The sequence below is a fragment of the Papaver somniferum genome, unplaced genomic scaffold, assembly GCF_003573695.1.
Source record: "Papaver somniferum cultivar HN1 unplaced genomic scaffold, ASM357369v1 unplaced-scaffold_19, whole genome shotgun sequence".
Lineage (NCBI taxonomy): Eukaryota > Viridiplantae > Streptophyta > Magnoliopsida > Ranunculales > Papaveraceae > Papaver > Papaver somniferum.
Genome location: NW_020628818.1, coordinates 9,526,796 through 9,544,065, shown reverse-complemented (window position 1 = coordinate 9,544,065; position 17,270 = coordinate 9,526,796). Strand labels below are relative to the sequence as shown.

At 36.7% G+C, this 17,270-nt stretch overlaps 3 protein-coding genes across 3 annotated transcripts; all 3 read left to right on the top strand.

Moving 5' to 3' along the window:
- The first annotated feature begins 240 nt into the window (after positions 1-240).
- On the top strand, positions 241-3,189 carry LOC113338350 (probable signal peptidase complex subunit 2). Its single transcript, XM_026583793.1, has 5 exons — positions 241-448; positions 551-702; positions 804-885; positions 2,587-2,729; positions 2,831-3,189. Exons 1-5 carry the CDS (start codon positions 332-334, stop codon positions 2,925-2,927), a joined length of 591 nt encoding a protein of 196 aa, XP_026439578.1. The 5' UTR covers positions 241-331; the 3' UTR covers positions 2,928-3,189.
- Positions 3,190-4,150: 961 nt separating this feature from the next.
- LOC113338691 lies at positions 4,151-9,433 on the top strand. The gene is made up of 4 exons (XM_026584062.1): positions 4,151-4,690; positions 4,796-4,911; positions 7,453-7,696; positions 7,790-9,433. The coding sequence occupies exons 1-4, from the start codon at positions 4,277-4,279 to the stop codon at positions 9,164-9,166; spliced, it is 2,151 nt and encodes a 716-aa protein (XP_026439847.1). The 5' UTR covers positions 4,151-4,276; the 3' UTR covers positions 9,167-9,433.
- Positions 9,434-9,917: 484 nt separating this feature from the next.
- Positions 9,918-13,304, top strand: LOC113338310. Its single transcript, XM_026583755.1, has 2 exons — positions 9,918-12,781; positions 12,949-13,304. Exons 1-2 carry the CDS (start codon positions 10,214-10,216, stop codon positions 13,075-13,077), a joined length of 2,697 nt encoding a protein of 898 aa, XP_026439540.1. The 5' UTR covers positions 9,918-10,213; the 3' UTR covers positions 13,078-13,304.
- Positions 13,305-17,270: the final 3,966 nt, after the last annotated feature.

Below are 17,270 nucleotides of genomic sequence, written 5' to 3'. Positions count from 1 at the left end.
TTCAGAAAATCGCCTACGATAAAGACTATATCATTGACGCAATTGTTAATGTCGTTGGTTAGGAACTCTATCATTCCTGTTTTTCCATAAATGGCTCGGCTGGTTTGCCATACTACCTGGTATGGCAAGCAGATTTATTTGGCATCATGCGTAAGAACAGGCCCAAGTCTCTAACGCCGTGGGCGAAATGAAATCTTTCCCTTAAAACGTTACAAACACACACTCTCTCCCTTAAATCTAAAGTCTAACGCGACTCACTCGACTCATCCATTTCGGACAATCAGAAAGAAAATCTTGAAAAAGATAGAAAAAAAAGAAAAGGAGAGAAAAAATGGCGACTACTGATGATAACACCTCCGCCGCTGCTACTGTTACTAAATCCCCCAAAAAGACTAATCTGTTGGATCCTCATTCTATCAAACATGTTCTTGATGAAACTGTCAATGAGGTAAAACAACCTTGATTTGTCTTTTTAAAAAACCCTAGATCTCTTTTTCAATTTCTCACTATTGTAGGGTTTTGATTGTTGAACATTGTTTGAGTTTTGCAGATCGTACTTGCTCGTGGATACAAAGAGGATAACACGATGAGCAATATTAGATTGTTTTTGGGAACTATTATCATTGCTGTTGCTCTTGTTGCTCAATTTTACCCTAAGAAGTTTCCTGAGAACAAAGATTTCCTCATCTGTTGCATCGTATTATATCCTTTTTTTTGGTTCCGTTCTTGGTTGAATTGAACGATTTTGATGTTGTTGTTGGAATGATTTAGATTTCTCTTTGTTGATCCTTGACTCTTCGCACATATATTTTTTTGAATATAGTGTTGCAGGTGATCATTTACACTAAGGAGAAAGATGCAATTCTGTTTACTTATCCTCTCCCCGTAAGTTATTTTTTCTGATTTGACTTTGGATTTCTTTAGATTTTGTGTCAACGTGAGTAAATTACAACTTTGTTTTGGTTTATTAACTAAATTGAATCATTCAAGGGTATTTGCATCTCGAAAACCATACTGTTGCATGCTTAGCATTTGTGAACATGTAGAATTGCACATGTTTCTGTGAGTAAAGTTGGTGATCGACGACTGAGGGATTTCTATTTCCACAGTCTTCATGATGAGCTCGGCAGGGGAATTCAATTTCCATTATCTCCATGATGAGCTCTAAAAATTCTTTCATGATATTTCTGCATCTCTTCTTTTCGGTTTCATGTATTTTGGTTTTGTTTCTTTTTCCACATCTTGATGGCTTTATCTACTTTATATCCAAAGCATCAGGTTAGTTTGAGGAATATAGTCTCATATGAATATTGAGGTTAAAATTTTTAGTTTGCTTAGTTTTTTGGTGACTAAGATTAAAATTACAAGCAGAGAGTAGGAGGTTTCTCCTTTTATTTTGTAGCCAAGCAAATACTGAGAAGAGTGGCTTGCAGTTACTGAATGTCAATCTGTCAGTATTGAGATGCTCGTATTTATGTAATAATGCATTCACCACATAGAGTAGTAAAATTTCCCCTATTATGATTCATGGAGTCACTCATAACTATAAAACAACGATACACATAATCTCCTGAAACTATGTAGTCAATAGATACTCACAATTCCCTATGGCTATGAATCTGTTGGAGTCAATAGATGAAAGGGGAAAGTGGACCTCTTAATCAAGGAGGAGCCAGGCTTTTGTGAACAATGATTTGTATGTACTTATAAGGAAGATAGTTGGAAATTTTGCTCATAAGCTTGAAATTGGGACCTGTAAGAATATAGTATAGTTGTAGTTTAAATTTGTATTTTCTGTTTCTGTATACATTGTGTGTTGACTAAACAGTATTTACTAAATGTTTTTTAAGGTTAACGCCATACCATCTGCTGGGCTGCATGTGATTAATATCATGAAGAGAAACAATAGTTGAAAACAATAAGTAGTGCTTGTACTCTAGTCTAGTTGGATGGGGATCCTGGAAACTGATATTTGGTATTCACATACGACTGTATGTATAATATTTACCAATGCCATTGATTGAGTGTGCAGTCCAGAATCTCAGCCACTAGTTTGGCTGCTGTTAGTGCTGGTGTACGCTTCTTCCAGCCAAACAGCTCTATCTTGGAGATCTAAAATACGTTTATACAGGGTTACAGGGATAATGAAACCAGGTCAAAAGGTTACAGACCTAGCAAACCTGCAGCCAACCATTTTAGAGATGGTCGGCTGTGATAATGAATGCAACTAGATGAGCTCCGCCACATCTTAATCTTTTCAATCTAGTTTTACTGACTGCATCACCTTTATCAATGGGGATATTAAGGCATAGTTGGGAGAATGGAGATTAGATAGCTCAGCTGAAATATTTTATTTTTACGGGTACCTCTTCGTTAGGATTTGCTTTGGACTTTGTGAAAATTGGATAGAAACAAATCAATAATACTACTAAGTATACGCCTTTTCTTTGAGTATTGTCAAATGCAGTTTAAGATGTTAGTTTCTGTAACATATTGTATTTTTCAAAATTGAAGTAAAGCCCTCTTCAGTTGTACAGTATGAATGTTATGTTAACCTTGCTTCTTCCATTTCCTTTTTAATTTTAGGGATCCTTCAAAAGCACTGGCTTAGTGGTGTCTTCCAAACTACCGAGGTTCTCGGACATGTACACTCTATCAGTAGCCAGCGCAGACCCCAAATCTGCCTCTGCTAAGAAACCAGTCGAGCTTACCAAGAGTGTTACTCAATGGTCTATTTCTTTCCTCACATCAATTATGTAACTCTTTTACTTGTTTATAATTCTCTCCCAGGCCACATTCTTACCTGGATGGAACAATGTGGGTGTTGCAGGTTCACCACGGAGGGAGTTTTAGTGGAAGGTCGCTTTAAGAAAGACGTTGAGGGACTAATCAACAAGTATTCTGGAGAATCTAAAAAGAAGAAGTGATGTACACCAGCTTCTGAATTTTAAGTTCTTCTCTATTAGGACACATGAAACACAAAATTTAGACAGCAAACGAGTTTAAAGTGGCAAAACCGCCTAGCTGAGTGACTGTTGTTGCGTACTTAGATGGCATTTTGTAATGCAATCAGGTAGTATTCAACAACAAGAAGATAAAGTAGATTGTTTTAGTTTATCATGTTATACATTTTGCATTAGTTCCTTTTGTCCAAATATTGTGCACTTTGAGTGCCAATTTAGGCTCCAAGTACGAGTGCAGGTGCATTTCGTAATGCCTAGCTGAATCACACTTTTCAGTACTAAAAAGCAAGAGGAAACAACCAAACTTTATCTGAATTAGACATTAACAGATTTGAAATTTAACTATGACCAATTAACACGTAAGATTATGCTTTGGTGAGGGGAGATTAGAGTTTAGACTGAGAACAGTGAGGAGTAAGAACTGCTCAGAGTAACAGAATCAAACTGTTTGAGTCATACATAAACATTTTCTTCTGACCTAGATATTTTCTTGTGAAATGCCACATAAGTTATGGAGCACATGGGCCCACGTACTCCAGTTTTATGGAGGTAAAGAAAGGCCTATTCATCAGATAGATTCTCCTGGGAAAAGAAAAATCAAAATTTGGAAAGGAAAATATAATCAACTCCTTTTCAAAGAAAAATTTAGTCAATAGCTAATGATCAGCATGGCTCACAAGTTAAAAAAAATACAAACAGGATACTCTCAAGTAGATTAGTGCTACTGCTGAAATATGACTGCTTTGTGCTTAGAGCTTTTTATTTCTTTGCTCCACCGGATCCCGGTGCTTGGGGTCGTGCAGTCAAATATCTCCTCAGTTATAAAACTGACAACCCCATGGTGGGTGCACAAAATGCTACTCAGTAAGCTGAGCTCCAATAATGGGCGTGCAAATTGACAACCGCCAATAGTGGGGTGTACCCTCACGTACCATTGGTTATCTATTAAAGTTGGGTGTACAATACGTCCCCACCTATTGCAAATTTCGTGACTTGTGGTGGGTCCCAAGCAATCCTAAAATATCTTCTGATGACGAGGATCCTATTTGGTTGGTTCCTGTTATTCGTGTGAATCCCACGTATTATACCACTAACCCTACCTTCATACTGACGTGGCACAAATCATCGAACTCCCTAGTCCCTTCTTTATATTGTTTGTTTAGTTTCTTCTTACATTCTCCTCCCTTATCTCATCGATTTTGTGCTGTATATTCAGAAAGAAAAAAGAAAACCCTAATCTTAGATTCAGAAATCAAACCCTAATTTCTCATCCTTTTGATTGAATTTGTATCCTATATTTGTTGTGTATAATAATGGTTAATTCAAAGGAAGATAAATTTGTTGTTGGTGGTGGTGATAATGAAATCGATGGTTCTGATCTTGTAAATCAAGTAAATGGTGTTCAGGAGGATGAATTGGAAGTTGAAGTTGCTTTGATGGATTCGTCTACGAGTGTATCATCATCGTCGTCATCAAGACTTGTGGTGAACAGGAGGAGTGGTACAAATGAAGGTAGTTTTACAGAGAGGTTAAGAGATATACTAAGTGGTGAAGGAGGAGATGAAGATCTAGCGAATGATAGAGGGAATAATTTTGTTCAGTGGCTTCAAGCTTTGGATATACAGTTACTTGGTGCTTGTCGGGCGGATGAGAGGATGAAGCCTTTGTTTAAGTTGAATGTGTCAAGTGGTGTAGCTGAAGATCGATTGCTTGCTCACTTGAGTCAGGTTTGTAGCTTCTTTTAAGATTATATGCTGATTTTATGATATGGGAGATTCTTTATTCTAGATTTGATACTTATTGAATTGTGATTTGTGATTCATGGTGGACAGCATTTTGATGCAGCGGAGGTTGGGATACTAGCCAGATGCTTGTTTATGCCACTTGTGTCGATTCGTGTTGGAAAGGTCATCAAGCAAGGGTCTCTTCTTCGTCCAACTGCTGAAAGGTGATGACCTTTTAAATTAACCAATTCGTTTATCTTTATTGCTATTTTGTTTGCATTAATTTGCAAATTGGGTGGCAGTCTTACTTTAAAAAAAAAGTAGATTAGGAGTTGTGAGTACTTGACACTGTTTTTGGAACGAAGGCACTTGCTGAATATGTTCTGAATTAGGCAAGAATTAATTTTTTGTATTACCAACTATAGCTTAGTGTGTACGATTTTCTACCAGTTAGAAAAGCGTGTATAGAGTAGTTTAGGAGACATATGGCCAATGAACTTGGGAACTGTAAAGACTTACACGATATGCTAAACGACAAATAATATTCTAGATTTTGTATTTCTATTAAATGACCCATCATAATTTCTAATGATGACAATTTATCATCTACATATCTGTAGTGGATTACCAAATTACGTATTTCGTACTTCTCTGCTCAGTGTGCCTTTGATATTATCCACATTATACTCTGCCGTACTACAGTTATCTATCTTAGTATCTTACCTCAGGTACTGGTCACTGCAATTTATCGTGCACTTAACCGTTGTTACCTTGCATTATGCATGCCTGGTTATAGATATGCATTGATTATATTACCGCGGAGTTATACGATATTCATCTTGCTAGTACCAACTAAATTTTAGGCTTGCTCAATAGATAGTACATTAAGATCATATACATTTGTGCTATATGGATATCCTTCCTTGTGATTGTTGCATATCACTGCATGGATTAGAAGTTAGTTCCCCAGTGAATTTGTCTGAACTTGTATGTTTACGAAATTTATCTCTGAATACGTTAGAAATAACCCACATTATAGAAGATTGTCTCTTCCTTGCTCCATGCATTGAAATTGTGAACTTGTATGTTTATGAAATTTATCTCTGAATACGTTAGAAATAACCAGTATTATAGAAGATTGTCTCTTCCTTGCTCCATGCGTTGAAATTGTGAATGTGCTAAAATGTCGCTTAAGATCTTTCATTATTTTAATCTAGAACTTGCTAGGGACATTTGTTGAGTGTCTTTGTATGCATTGCAGATGCATTTCCAGCTTGACCTTCTCATGAAAGTCTAGAAGTTCCTTTATGAGTATCGGGAGACAACATAAAGGTAGGTAAATAAATTATACAGCCACATTTCAAATCATAGGGTTGTGAGCTTGCAGCCCTCATAATAGTGTGTTGGAAATGATAAATGTTAGATACAGTTGTATGATGCTCATCATAAATATTTATATGCCTGAAGACACTGTGCAACAATGTGCGAGTTCTCTTTTTGAAGAAGCCTGTAATTCATTGGAGTTCGCCAAATGAAATCTATCAGTAATGTAGTGACTGGAAAGCTTGTCCAATGTATCTGTTGATAATTTACTACAAGTTGCTGGTTTCTGTTTACAGTCTGTTCTCAATTTATTACAGTTAACACTGTTCGAATTAGATAGTTTGTCCTTTCCAGATTCTTGTGGTGCACTTGTTGACTGACCTTTATTCAACGTTTGAGTTTGAAATGCATTTTCTGGTTCTGGATGAGCGTTACTTCTCTAGAAGCATTGAGCTATTATGTAGTTACCTAATAACCTGAAGTTTAATGTTTGTTTGCCATTCTCTAACAGATAACATTCTGTAACCAGGATTATCTTTTCGTGTACATCTTGGTTCTCCTTTTTTTTTCTTACACAGAACTGGATCCACTATTGGAATGACTTGGTATCTCCCTTCTGAATTTGAACAATTATTTGGTGAATTCCCGTTGAATTTTATTTTTCTTATGTTTGGTCGTATGATTATGATGCATTGAGATCTCCAGTTAGTTTATGTCTTTTTATGCTTAATAAATAATATGTGTTTTATATGATGATTCAGTTAGATTTGGTTGACAATATCATGGATAAACAAACTGTTGCATTAGTCTAATTCTGCATTTTGTACTCAGTGTACAACATTAAATGAAGTGGTACACGGCTTGCACACTAACGTAGAACCAACAAGCCAAAAGTGGTCATAGGAATACAAGTGTATACTTTAATGTGTATAATTCATCTTGCCCTAATAGTTACACGCGATTTCGTCATTCTTGCTTGTAGCTCTAAGCATCTGAGAAGCTAACCTATAGTCAAGCTAGAAGTTTGCAAGACACTAGGAGATTGACCTATAAAGTATAAACCACTATGCAGATAACTGAGGATCCTCTAGACTTAGGTGTTGTATACAAATTTGAAAACCTAAATGCTGAGCTGTTCCCAGGTATTACAAGTAGGAATTGGGAAAGTTTAAAAATGAAAAACCATCAGTTGTTCAATAAACTACTTTTGTTATTTTCCAACCAGGTCTGCATTTTTTGAACTACTAAAGGGGATAGTGCTCGATGTGAGAAGCATTAACACTGTTTATCTTAACCTACTGGAATACACACACGCACACAAATATTATATATATACAAAGAGAGAGTGGAGAGAAAGAGCAGTTTTTCTTAAAACATTTTTTTATTAATTTTTCTCTTGAATAAATAGAAACTTCATGTTTCTTGTTCTTACGTTGTAACAGGGGAAATCTGAACCTGACACTGTTACCAAACTCAGATTTGCGCATCTCATTCGTTGGAGATGATGGTTCCACTGAAAGATTGGCTACGCTCAGTGAAGTTTCAGAAAGTTCTATGGTAGTAATCAAAGAAATCCAGGCTGATAGTTCTGGTCGTTCTTTTCTTGTGCAAGTCCTGGGTGGTCAAGACTCATATTTCTGGTGTTCTGAGAAGTCAAAGGCGTTCGGTCATCAGTTACTGGCGAAGGTATATTAGCCTTTCTAACTACCTAAATGTCCAGTTGACAACCGAATAGAAATGCTTATTAACCTGTCGCTTTTCTATCCCCTTCTGAAACAGTTGAAGGATTTACTTGGGAAAAAACCATCTTTGTCAAAGCTAACTGGAATCTCCGAGTCACGACTTGACTGCTTTGCAGTGCATCTTCACGAATATCTTCTTGGATCATTGACTGGCGCGAAAACAAGCACGTCCGATGAAATGATCTCTTTGTTAGGCTCTGCATTTGACGAGTCATCCGAATTTCATTCCAGCACCCTAGTCTCATCCTTGTCTTCAAAGCCTTTTCGTTCTCAACAGAACAACAGTAATGTGGCAGCTGCAAATTCGCTTAATCAGGGAACCTCAAATCGCTTAGTTCCCCTCTTGGAAAATCAGCTTATGGAAAACCTTAGGCTGCATGGAGACAGTTCTTGCAGCTTTCCAGGGATTGATGACTTGCCTCTTTTTTCTACATCCACGATCAACGAGCTTCCAACAAGGCAAACTGATAATATACCAACAGAGTCCGGCACATTGGCTCCTCTCTCATCTGTTAGCCTGGAATCTCTTGGAGCGTTTACTCCTTTAAATGCATCATCCCAGAATCTTCCCTCATTTCAAGTTTCCACTCCAGGTTCTACTCTTTTCTCTCCCTACAACAACTGTTGGTATCCCCCTTCGGCACCAACCCTGCAATATACAGTTACAGCACCACATTTACCAATGACGTTGCCTGAATCTCTTTCTCTGCCACCATTAATATCAGCTGTTAGATCGTCCTCAAGTCCACCGATCCAACCTATGCCGTCGCTACATTTGGCTAATTTTCCATCATTAGATTTCACTGATTTTAAGACAGATCCAATGGTACATGTACATTTGTCAGGCTCATCTTTCATTGCAGGGCCTAGCTCACAGCAAATTCCAGCTTTTACGCCTTTGTTCTGTGACTCAATTGTACACATTCCTGTTCTTGATGTTTGCTCCTCCGGCGGTCAAGGCTACTTGGTAAGTGCAGGCCCAGCTATTTCAACCACGATCATCCCTCCTTTACACCAAAACATTGTTAACCCTTTGATGCCACAAACTGAATCTTCGGCGGAGAAGGGAGCCAGGGAAACCCTGCAGTTATTGCTAGCTTCAACGCAGATGGTGAACAGCCCACAGTTGATGATGCAGCAGGTTCTTACCCTAACTGAAGAAAAGCCATGTAGTAACAGTATCTCTTTTGCAGCAAGTCATGGTCTGTACAGTGGAAATAGAGATGTCAATGCTATTATTGCTAACAGCATTGCGACTATTCCTATGATGTCCTTGCCAAATGGGGTATCTGGTGCAGGTCTGTTTACAAAGAATAGTCATGATGATGGCAGCAATGAATCAGAAATTCAGTCTGGATTTGGAGGAAGATCGTATTTCTTGGACGATGGTGATGATGCAAGGGGTTGTTCTTGATTGAATCATGTCATATCCCAAGCGATGATGGTAAAGGCATTCAGATATAGGTATTAGTTGAACTTCATGTAGTAGTACAGAATATATTTTTACTAGTAGTAGTCATTTTGGGTGTAGCCTCTTTTTTTTTTGGCCCTTTTAAATGGGCAATAGTGTTCAAAGGAAAAGGAAAAGTAAAAGAAAGTGTAAATGTGATGTAAAAACTGTCTTTAAGAAAACATTTTCAACTGGTATTGTTGAAAAGGTTGTTGTTAGTGCTATTAGTTATATTGTCTTGTTTTATTTTAACTTTTATTTCCCCACTGGTCTCAAATTTCGTTTCTCGAAGAAAATTTAAAGGGATGGAAATTTTACCATGGACAAATTTATTTTCCATGCAAGGACCCTGGGATTGAACTTTCTAAAGAACGTTTATAATTTATACACGAATCTGCCTTGCACTTTAGAGCCTTGTTAGGCCTTAAGCTGCGCTTCTGAGCTTTATTGTACATCCTTCATTGTCTGCCTCATGCAGGAAGTTCGAAGAGACTACTATTTTATAATACGGGCAGCCAACTAGACTATCTTGTAAGTTCTCCTTTTTCTTTCTTTTTCTTTTGAAGCATTATCTTATCTTGCATGTAAGTTGATAGTTAGAATTGTTCAAACCTTACAAAATACAAATGTCTAAGAAAAGGCCTTGAATTAAGGGATCAAATTTTCAATATTAATCCTCTAGTTTTTCAGTTTTTCTTTTTTTGGTTTGGTTTGGTTTCCAAACAAATGAGAATTCAAGCCCCAAACATGGACATTTGTTGTTTGTTTGTTTGCTTCAGAGAAAGAATAACAAACCATGGAGATTTGATCATTCTTTCTTTTTGCCTTCATGATCTCGGTAGTCAATCTCTGTTTGATCTGAATTGATTGCCAAAATATTAACTGGAGTCCAAAAGCTGGTTCATTTTGTTCCAAGGAGTTCAGCATTTGGCTTTTAGAGGTTGGTTTTATAACCAGGAATCAGTTTTTGCATTGTTCTACTACATTAGCTTTTTCTTTTGAGAATTCAAAATGGGCATGATTCATTTAGTAATTCGTCTATGGAAATGTACAATCTTTTCGATTGTAACTTGTTATCGTTCAGTTCGTGATCATCCTTTGGTTTCATTAATTGTTATAATTCTGTATCTGTTGTATACATTTCTTCCTTCTGTATTTGGATTTTTGGTTTCTTCCTCTCCGATTGTTGTTTGCACTGTTGTGCTTCTTGGAGCACTTCTGAACATTGGGTATCCTCAGACACCCGAATTCGAACCGAAACCGAAGAGTAGTGCCACCATCAATGTACCTTCTTTAGAAGATGATAAGAAAGAACAGGTTGTCGAAAATGTGGATGTGCATCAGAGTGCAGGTGTGTTGCCAACTAAGGAAGATGCAGCAATTGATAATAGAAATGTATTGGTTGAGGAAAAACCTAAACTCATCCATCCACCAAAACCACCACTTCAGAAAGACAGGGAATTTCATAATATGGGATTCACTAGGAAAAGAGATACTCAGCATGCCAATCAGCATAATGAAGGTGCATCCAATTCTAGCTCCACCAAGGTTTTAAAGAAAATGAAGAAGATGAAAATGAAGGGTCTTAAAGTTGATGTTCAGAAGCCTGTGCCCAACAATCCGTTGAAGGAATGGTTGAAAGATCCGTCGCGGCTTCACAGGAACGATGACAATGCAGAGTCTTCAGATTTTGGTTCAGACCAAGCTCAATGCGCGTCTCCGTTGGACTCGATTGCGGACATCATTCCGGTTCTTGATGAGCTTCACCCACTTTTGGACTTCAAACCACTTCACACTAATCTCGAATCAATTGAGGAGTCTGATGCTGCTTCAGAATGGTCTGGCCAATCTAATGATGGTAGTTTAGAATCAGAAGTGAGCGAGTCAGAGGATGGTAGTGAAAACCAAGAAGTAGAAGATGAAGAAGCACTTGAAAGTGAAGATGAAAGAGTTAAATCCGTAGTTACGTGGACGGAAGATGATGAGAACAATCTCAAAGACCTTGGTACTTCTGAGCTTGAGAGGAATCAATGGTTAGAGAATTTAGTTGCAAAGAGAAAAGCCAGAAAAACATTGAGCATGGACATAGACAGGGATTTGATAGACTTGGAAAGCATCGAGCCTCCAACACAAATTCCACCAGTTGTGACCACAAGAAACAACCCGTTTGAGTATTATACAAATGAAACTGGGGAGACACAACCAGTTCCTTCATCAGCTCCTTCAGTTTTGTTACCGAGACGAAATCCATTCGATCTTCCATTTGATCCATTTGACGAAAGATCAAATTTAAATGGAGACAATTACCAGCAAGATGTTACTCCAGTTCACCTGGACAAGGACATGTCCTTCTGTAGACACCAGAGCTTTACTTTAGGAAGCACATTTGGGTCGCAGGCTGGGAGAGATAGGCGCGAAATAAATTTGATTTCATTCCTAGCAAATGAAGAAAGAATGGGATCAGAGAATACAAGAGATCCTGTATTACAGAGAAGTGAATCTAAATTGAGCTGTGTTCATGAGACTGACACTGCATATTCAGGTTCAGATGAAGAAGCAGAACTATCACCAAAAAGTAAATTGGTTTCTGAAATTGGAAACTCTCCTGATCTTGCTGAGCACCTAAGCCAAACTTCTGAAGATATTGATGCAGTGGAGGTTGAGCAAGAAGACAAGAAAGACGTAGATTCGAGTAAGGCTGAGATCAACAGAGTAGACTCTCATTCGAAGATAGAATCGGACTCTAAGTCGTGCCCATCTTCACCATCATCAGCGTCAGAAGTGAATGAGAAAGGTCTACATGATCATACCAATGATGAAAAGGAGTCGAAAAATGATGATAAAGTAACTAAAGGTGAGGCAGTAGAGGAGGGAAATAGTGATTTTGTGAGGCCATCATTATCACAAATAGAAACAGATGTGAAAAGCAAGGCCATGGAGCAGCATGATGAGACACAAGTCCAGGAGCCTATTTTTGATTCAAGTCCATCAGCGGCTACAGAGGCGCATTTTGAAGACGTCTTTGAAGATGCATTACTTTCTCAAGACAAGGGCATGGAGAATTCAAAGATAGGTGAAAAAGCTGGCATACCCACAGAGGAAAACCCCCTGGTGTCTGATATGAATGAGGATAGCCGTAGCGATGAATTGTTGACAGAAGAAGCCTCAATACACCAGTCTGAAGCAGAAGAAAATGTATCGAGACCAAGCCAATTGACCGAGGCTGGTGAGCAGAGTCTCAAGGAAGTTGGAGTCTCTGAGGCTAAGGAAAATGTGGTTGAGGAATCTTCAGCAACGGAAACGGTTAAAGCTAATGATAATGTGGCTGAGACTGCTGCAGCATCTGCGGAGACGATATCCTCAGAAACAGAAAGGGTTGCAGAAGGTCCAAGTAGTGAAGCCCCCGCATCAACTGTTAATCAAGAGATTCATGCTGGGGTCCAAAAACCCAATGTCAAGGAGGAGGAAGAGCAAAATGGGACTTCTGATTCTTCTTTGTCAGCATCAAAGGAAATGGCAAACTCTGTGGAGCAACAGGCAGTTCAGATATCGTCTAACAGTGTTCGTAAAGAACCTGAGGTCAGTATAATCTCTCTTAAGATCAATAGTGAAATATGTAGGCATGTGATTCAAACTCAGTTGCATGAAAAATTTATACCACCTCCGTCCTATAAAAAGTGGGTCTGTCACTTTTCTAATAAACAAGACTTTGTTAGTTCCAGAAAAGTAACAATTTTGTTATGCAGGAAGTATCTGTTGTTGATGAGAAGAAGCCAAAAGAGGAGGAAGCTAAAACCATAGACAGCAGAGCAAAAGATGGAAATGACCAAAATCTAGACGATAAGGAGTTATTTTATGATATGCCAGAGCTATAATTTTTTCCATGGTGAACCCAATCTCGTCCAAAAAAGAAAAGTGCTGTCGCATTTGATGAACGGAATACAATTTCTTGAAAAATCAATTCAACATATGTAAGAAAGTGGGCGCATATGTATTCTGTATTTGACAAATTTTATGTAATATATATCGTCGGGGTTAGTGTGGGTGTTAGCAGGTTAATCTTCCCATATCAGAAAGACATAAATTTCTTTCATTTCACCAACTGATAACTGGCTTCACTTTTTTTTTCTTTTGTGCGACTTTATCACGAATACAATTTTTTTAAAAAGTGATCGACATCAAATAAGCCTAGATTTATGTTGCGAAGTTTATTTGAGTCATAGTTCCATATCCAATTCTTTTTTTTTTTTTTGAAAAGAGTCTGTGTGAGTCATTCTTAGTCAACTGGTGAATCTAGGGGATGTCTTTTTGTGACAACAAACACCGTTGTTTGGGATTGCAGGGAAATCTTTTTACAAGAAAGCTTGGCCAAACAAATCATCATCTTTTATTTATATGTTTGTTTGCTATATCCATGTCCATCTTATAGTCAAAGGAAGCTTGTCGGTAGTCCTCCTTCTCTTGTTATCATTTTGAACCTAAGCCTGCAGTAGCTTTTTTATCCTATCTTGGAGGGATCGCAGAAACCAATCTTTGCCCCAAAAGTTAGAGGTTATGGTCTTTTTACCGAACCCTTACCTCTATGAGGTTGATCCAAGATTTGTCTTTTGACCTAAGCTTTTCTTCTTCTTTTTTTCCCCTCAGAAGATAACCTCTCATTAATATCATATATCTAAAAAGAGTGGCCAAGCATTATTGTGTACTGTATTTTTCAAAGTATACAAGAAGTCCTTTTTTTTGGATGGATTTGTTGAGTAAACAAACATGAAGTCTTTTGGAACTATATCGGCTTGATGCTAGAACAAAGAAAGAAAAAATACCTCTCCTAATAAAGTAAAACCTATAAGCCGTAGCATAGGCAGTTAATAAGTCTGCATCAAATCTACAATTTCTCAAAGGGTGCGTTTGGCACAGATGGAGTTGGGGACGGAGTTCAGTCAATGGGACAAACCAAGGATGCAATTCAAATCTTACGATGTTTGGCATGGATGAAATTGGAATTCAAGGCAGTTGATATTCCTTCGTTCAATGGAAATTGAAATCACACCACCCCCATAGAAGTTGGAACTCCATCCTTCCTGACCATTTTGACATTTGAACTTATTTTACTTCCTTTTTTTTTGTTTAAATAATAATTAATTTCCTATACTTATAAATTTACCTTGGTAATTAATATGTAATTATATTTTATTTTAGAATCTATTTGTTTATCTAGATTTTTTTTTACCTTGGCTAGATAGATATTGATGTTTACATCCTTTAGTTGGTAGCCTAACAACAAGCTGAGCATCAACGCCTTTTTGAATAGCTATACCTAGTCTATAAAAAATAAAACTACCTAAGCCACTGCTAGCATCATTATTAACTAAACAAAAATAAGAACGCGTGATTGGGGGTATTTATATTAATTGGGGGATATGAATTACTAACCCCATCCAATAGTGTCCGCTAAGGAGTGTTTTTTTGGGGCGGAAATACTAAAATACCCTTCCATCTAAATTAAAATTTAAAACTAAAAATCAAATTCAAATCCTAAAAAGTTCTTAAAGATATGTTAAATTGAATTGTTGTTGAGCAAGAAGAAGAAGAAATGGCTTCATTGAGAAGGTACATGATACCCAATCAAATTTAAAGTGTTGTTGCTGTTATAAAGCTTCGTTTGGCTTCATTGAGAAGGTACATGAAACTTTTCAATTAATGATTCAATCCACTCCTGACTTGTGTTCATGATGAATACCCTACTGTTTTTTTATGCCGGCATGGTTTTTAGGATGAATATCATGCCGATATCTGGTGCCGGAATGGTTTTTAGGATGAATACCATGCTGATATCACCATGCCGATATCTAGCGCCGACATGGTTTTTAAGATGAATACCATGTCGATACCTGGTGCCGGCATGGTTTTTCAGGATGAATACCATGCCGATATCTGGTGCCGGCATGGTTTTTCAGGATGAATACCATGCCGATACTTGCTATTTCGGACAGATTTTTTTTTATGTTTTTGTCCTCAAATCGGTAAGGTACACTTGGGAATCGACCATGCCGGCACTACTACCGGCATGCTCGATAATGAACTTTCTCTGCCGGCAGTGTATTTACAATTTCAAAATTGGGGGATAATGGGTATCGGCATGGTGAAAGTATGAATACCATAACGATTTGGTCCCTGCCGCCATGGTATTCATACTTTTACCATGCCGACACTGAGTTTTTCAGGCATAACAATGGCGGATTCGATGAAAAAAAAATCAAATTTCAATACATTAATACATATGTATGACTAATTGGAGGACTTGTATATTCAGCTTGTTTACTTTCCTGGGTTGGTTCTTCACCGGAAACTTCATGATCATAAATATCTTGATTTAATGTTGTTGCATCAACAAATTGAATGATAATAATTTATTCTAATGATTATCAAACTAATCTATTAACTTACCTAATTATGTTTAACCATTGAACATGATTAGTGAGGTGTACATTAGGAATTAGTTAAAATGCATGGATAAGGGGTGACTCTGATTTACTATTTATATCTCGTTTTTGTCTTTTTCCTCTATCCCCCAATTACACATTAAAAATAAGCATAATTTTTGTTTATATCCCTTTGGTTGGTAGTCTAGCAACAAGCTGAGCACCAACGCTTTTTTGAATCTATAATATTTTTTAATTAATATTTTTTAATACTTTAATAAAATAAAATTTTCATATTCAAAATTGGAAAAAAAATAATTATTATTAAAATACATTAGTATTGTTGATAAATTATTAAATTTAAAATAATGGTTTTATTTAAAATACCAAAAATGATTATTATTTAATATTATATTTATTTAAATTAATAATTTAAATAATTTTTCAATTCAAATATAAAATTATTTACACTAAACTTATATTTACACAAAAAATTAATTATTATTGTTGTTTATTTTTTCATTAAAAAATAGTTTTATTTAAACAATTCCAAGACCAATTGTTATTAATATTATTTTACATAAAATAATAATTTAAATAATTTTTTCACTTGGAAAATGACATTTATAATATATATATATTATATATATATATATATATATATAAATATTAATTTACTAGTCTTTTATGTAATTATTTATTAAAATATACATTATTAATGACAATCAAATTAAAAATTATCTAAAAATAATTAAATATAATTTTTTAAAGAAATTCAGTGATTCAGAAATAAATTTACCAATAAATGATATATTAATAAATAAATATTTGAAAAAGCAAAATGACACAATTATCAATTCCACCAATAATCATGCCAAACACATAAATTTTGAAGGATGAAATTCATTTTCTAGGTAGTTGGGACTCCCTAGAATCCAAACTCCTTCCGTGCCTAATGCAGCCTAAGCAAAAATCTTTTCTTTGGAAGACCCAAACCCTATATACAAATTATATTTTCATAGAAGATACTTTTGTTTCTACTCTTTAGGCCACACACAATGGTCAAGGATTTTCCTTAGCTATAGCTTATTTGAAGTTAAGCGAAATGGGTGGGAGGTGTACCTCACACATAAGGCCATAGTAGTACAGGCTTCTAATTTTAAGAATATTTTGGTGGTATGTATTTCCGGTGGTAGCGGTGCTAGTAGCGGTGGTTGCGGCAGCAGTTGGGGTAGTAATGTTGATGGCTATGGCGGTGGTGGTGAAGGCAAGGATGACAGTGGTGCTGCTGGTGGTGGTAGCGGCAGTGTTGCTGGTGGTGGTAAAGATAGTGTCAGTACCTGGTGGTGGAACTAATGACGTTATTAGTGGTGGTGGTGCTGGTAGCGGATGTAGTGTGGAGGTAAGGCTGCTGGTGAAGGTAGGGGTGTTGGTAGCAGTGGTGGCTATGGTGATGGTGGCGATAGTGGTGCTAGCTTATAAAAAAAATATAAGAATCCACAAGTTTCTGCAAAAGTCTTATGAGTTGTGGAAGAAAATAAATACCTTATTTAGTCGTGTAATATCCATAAGATTCCACAGAAGTCTTGGGCCCTAACAATCCACAAAAATCCAAATAATTTGGATGCCTCGAATTTCTATAGAGTCTA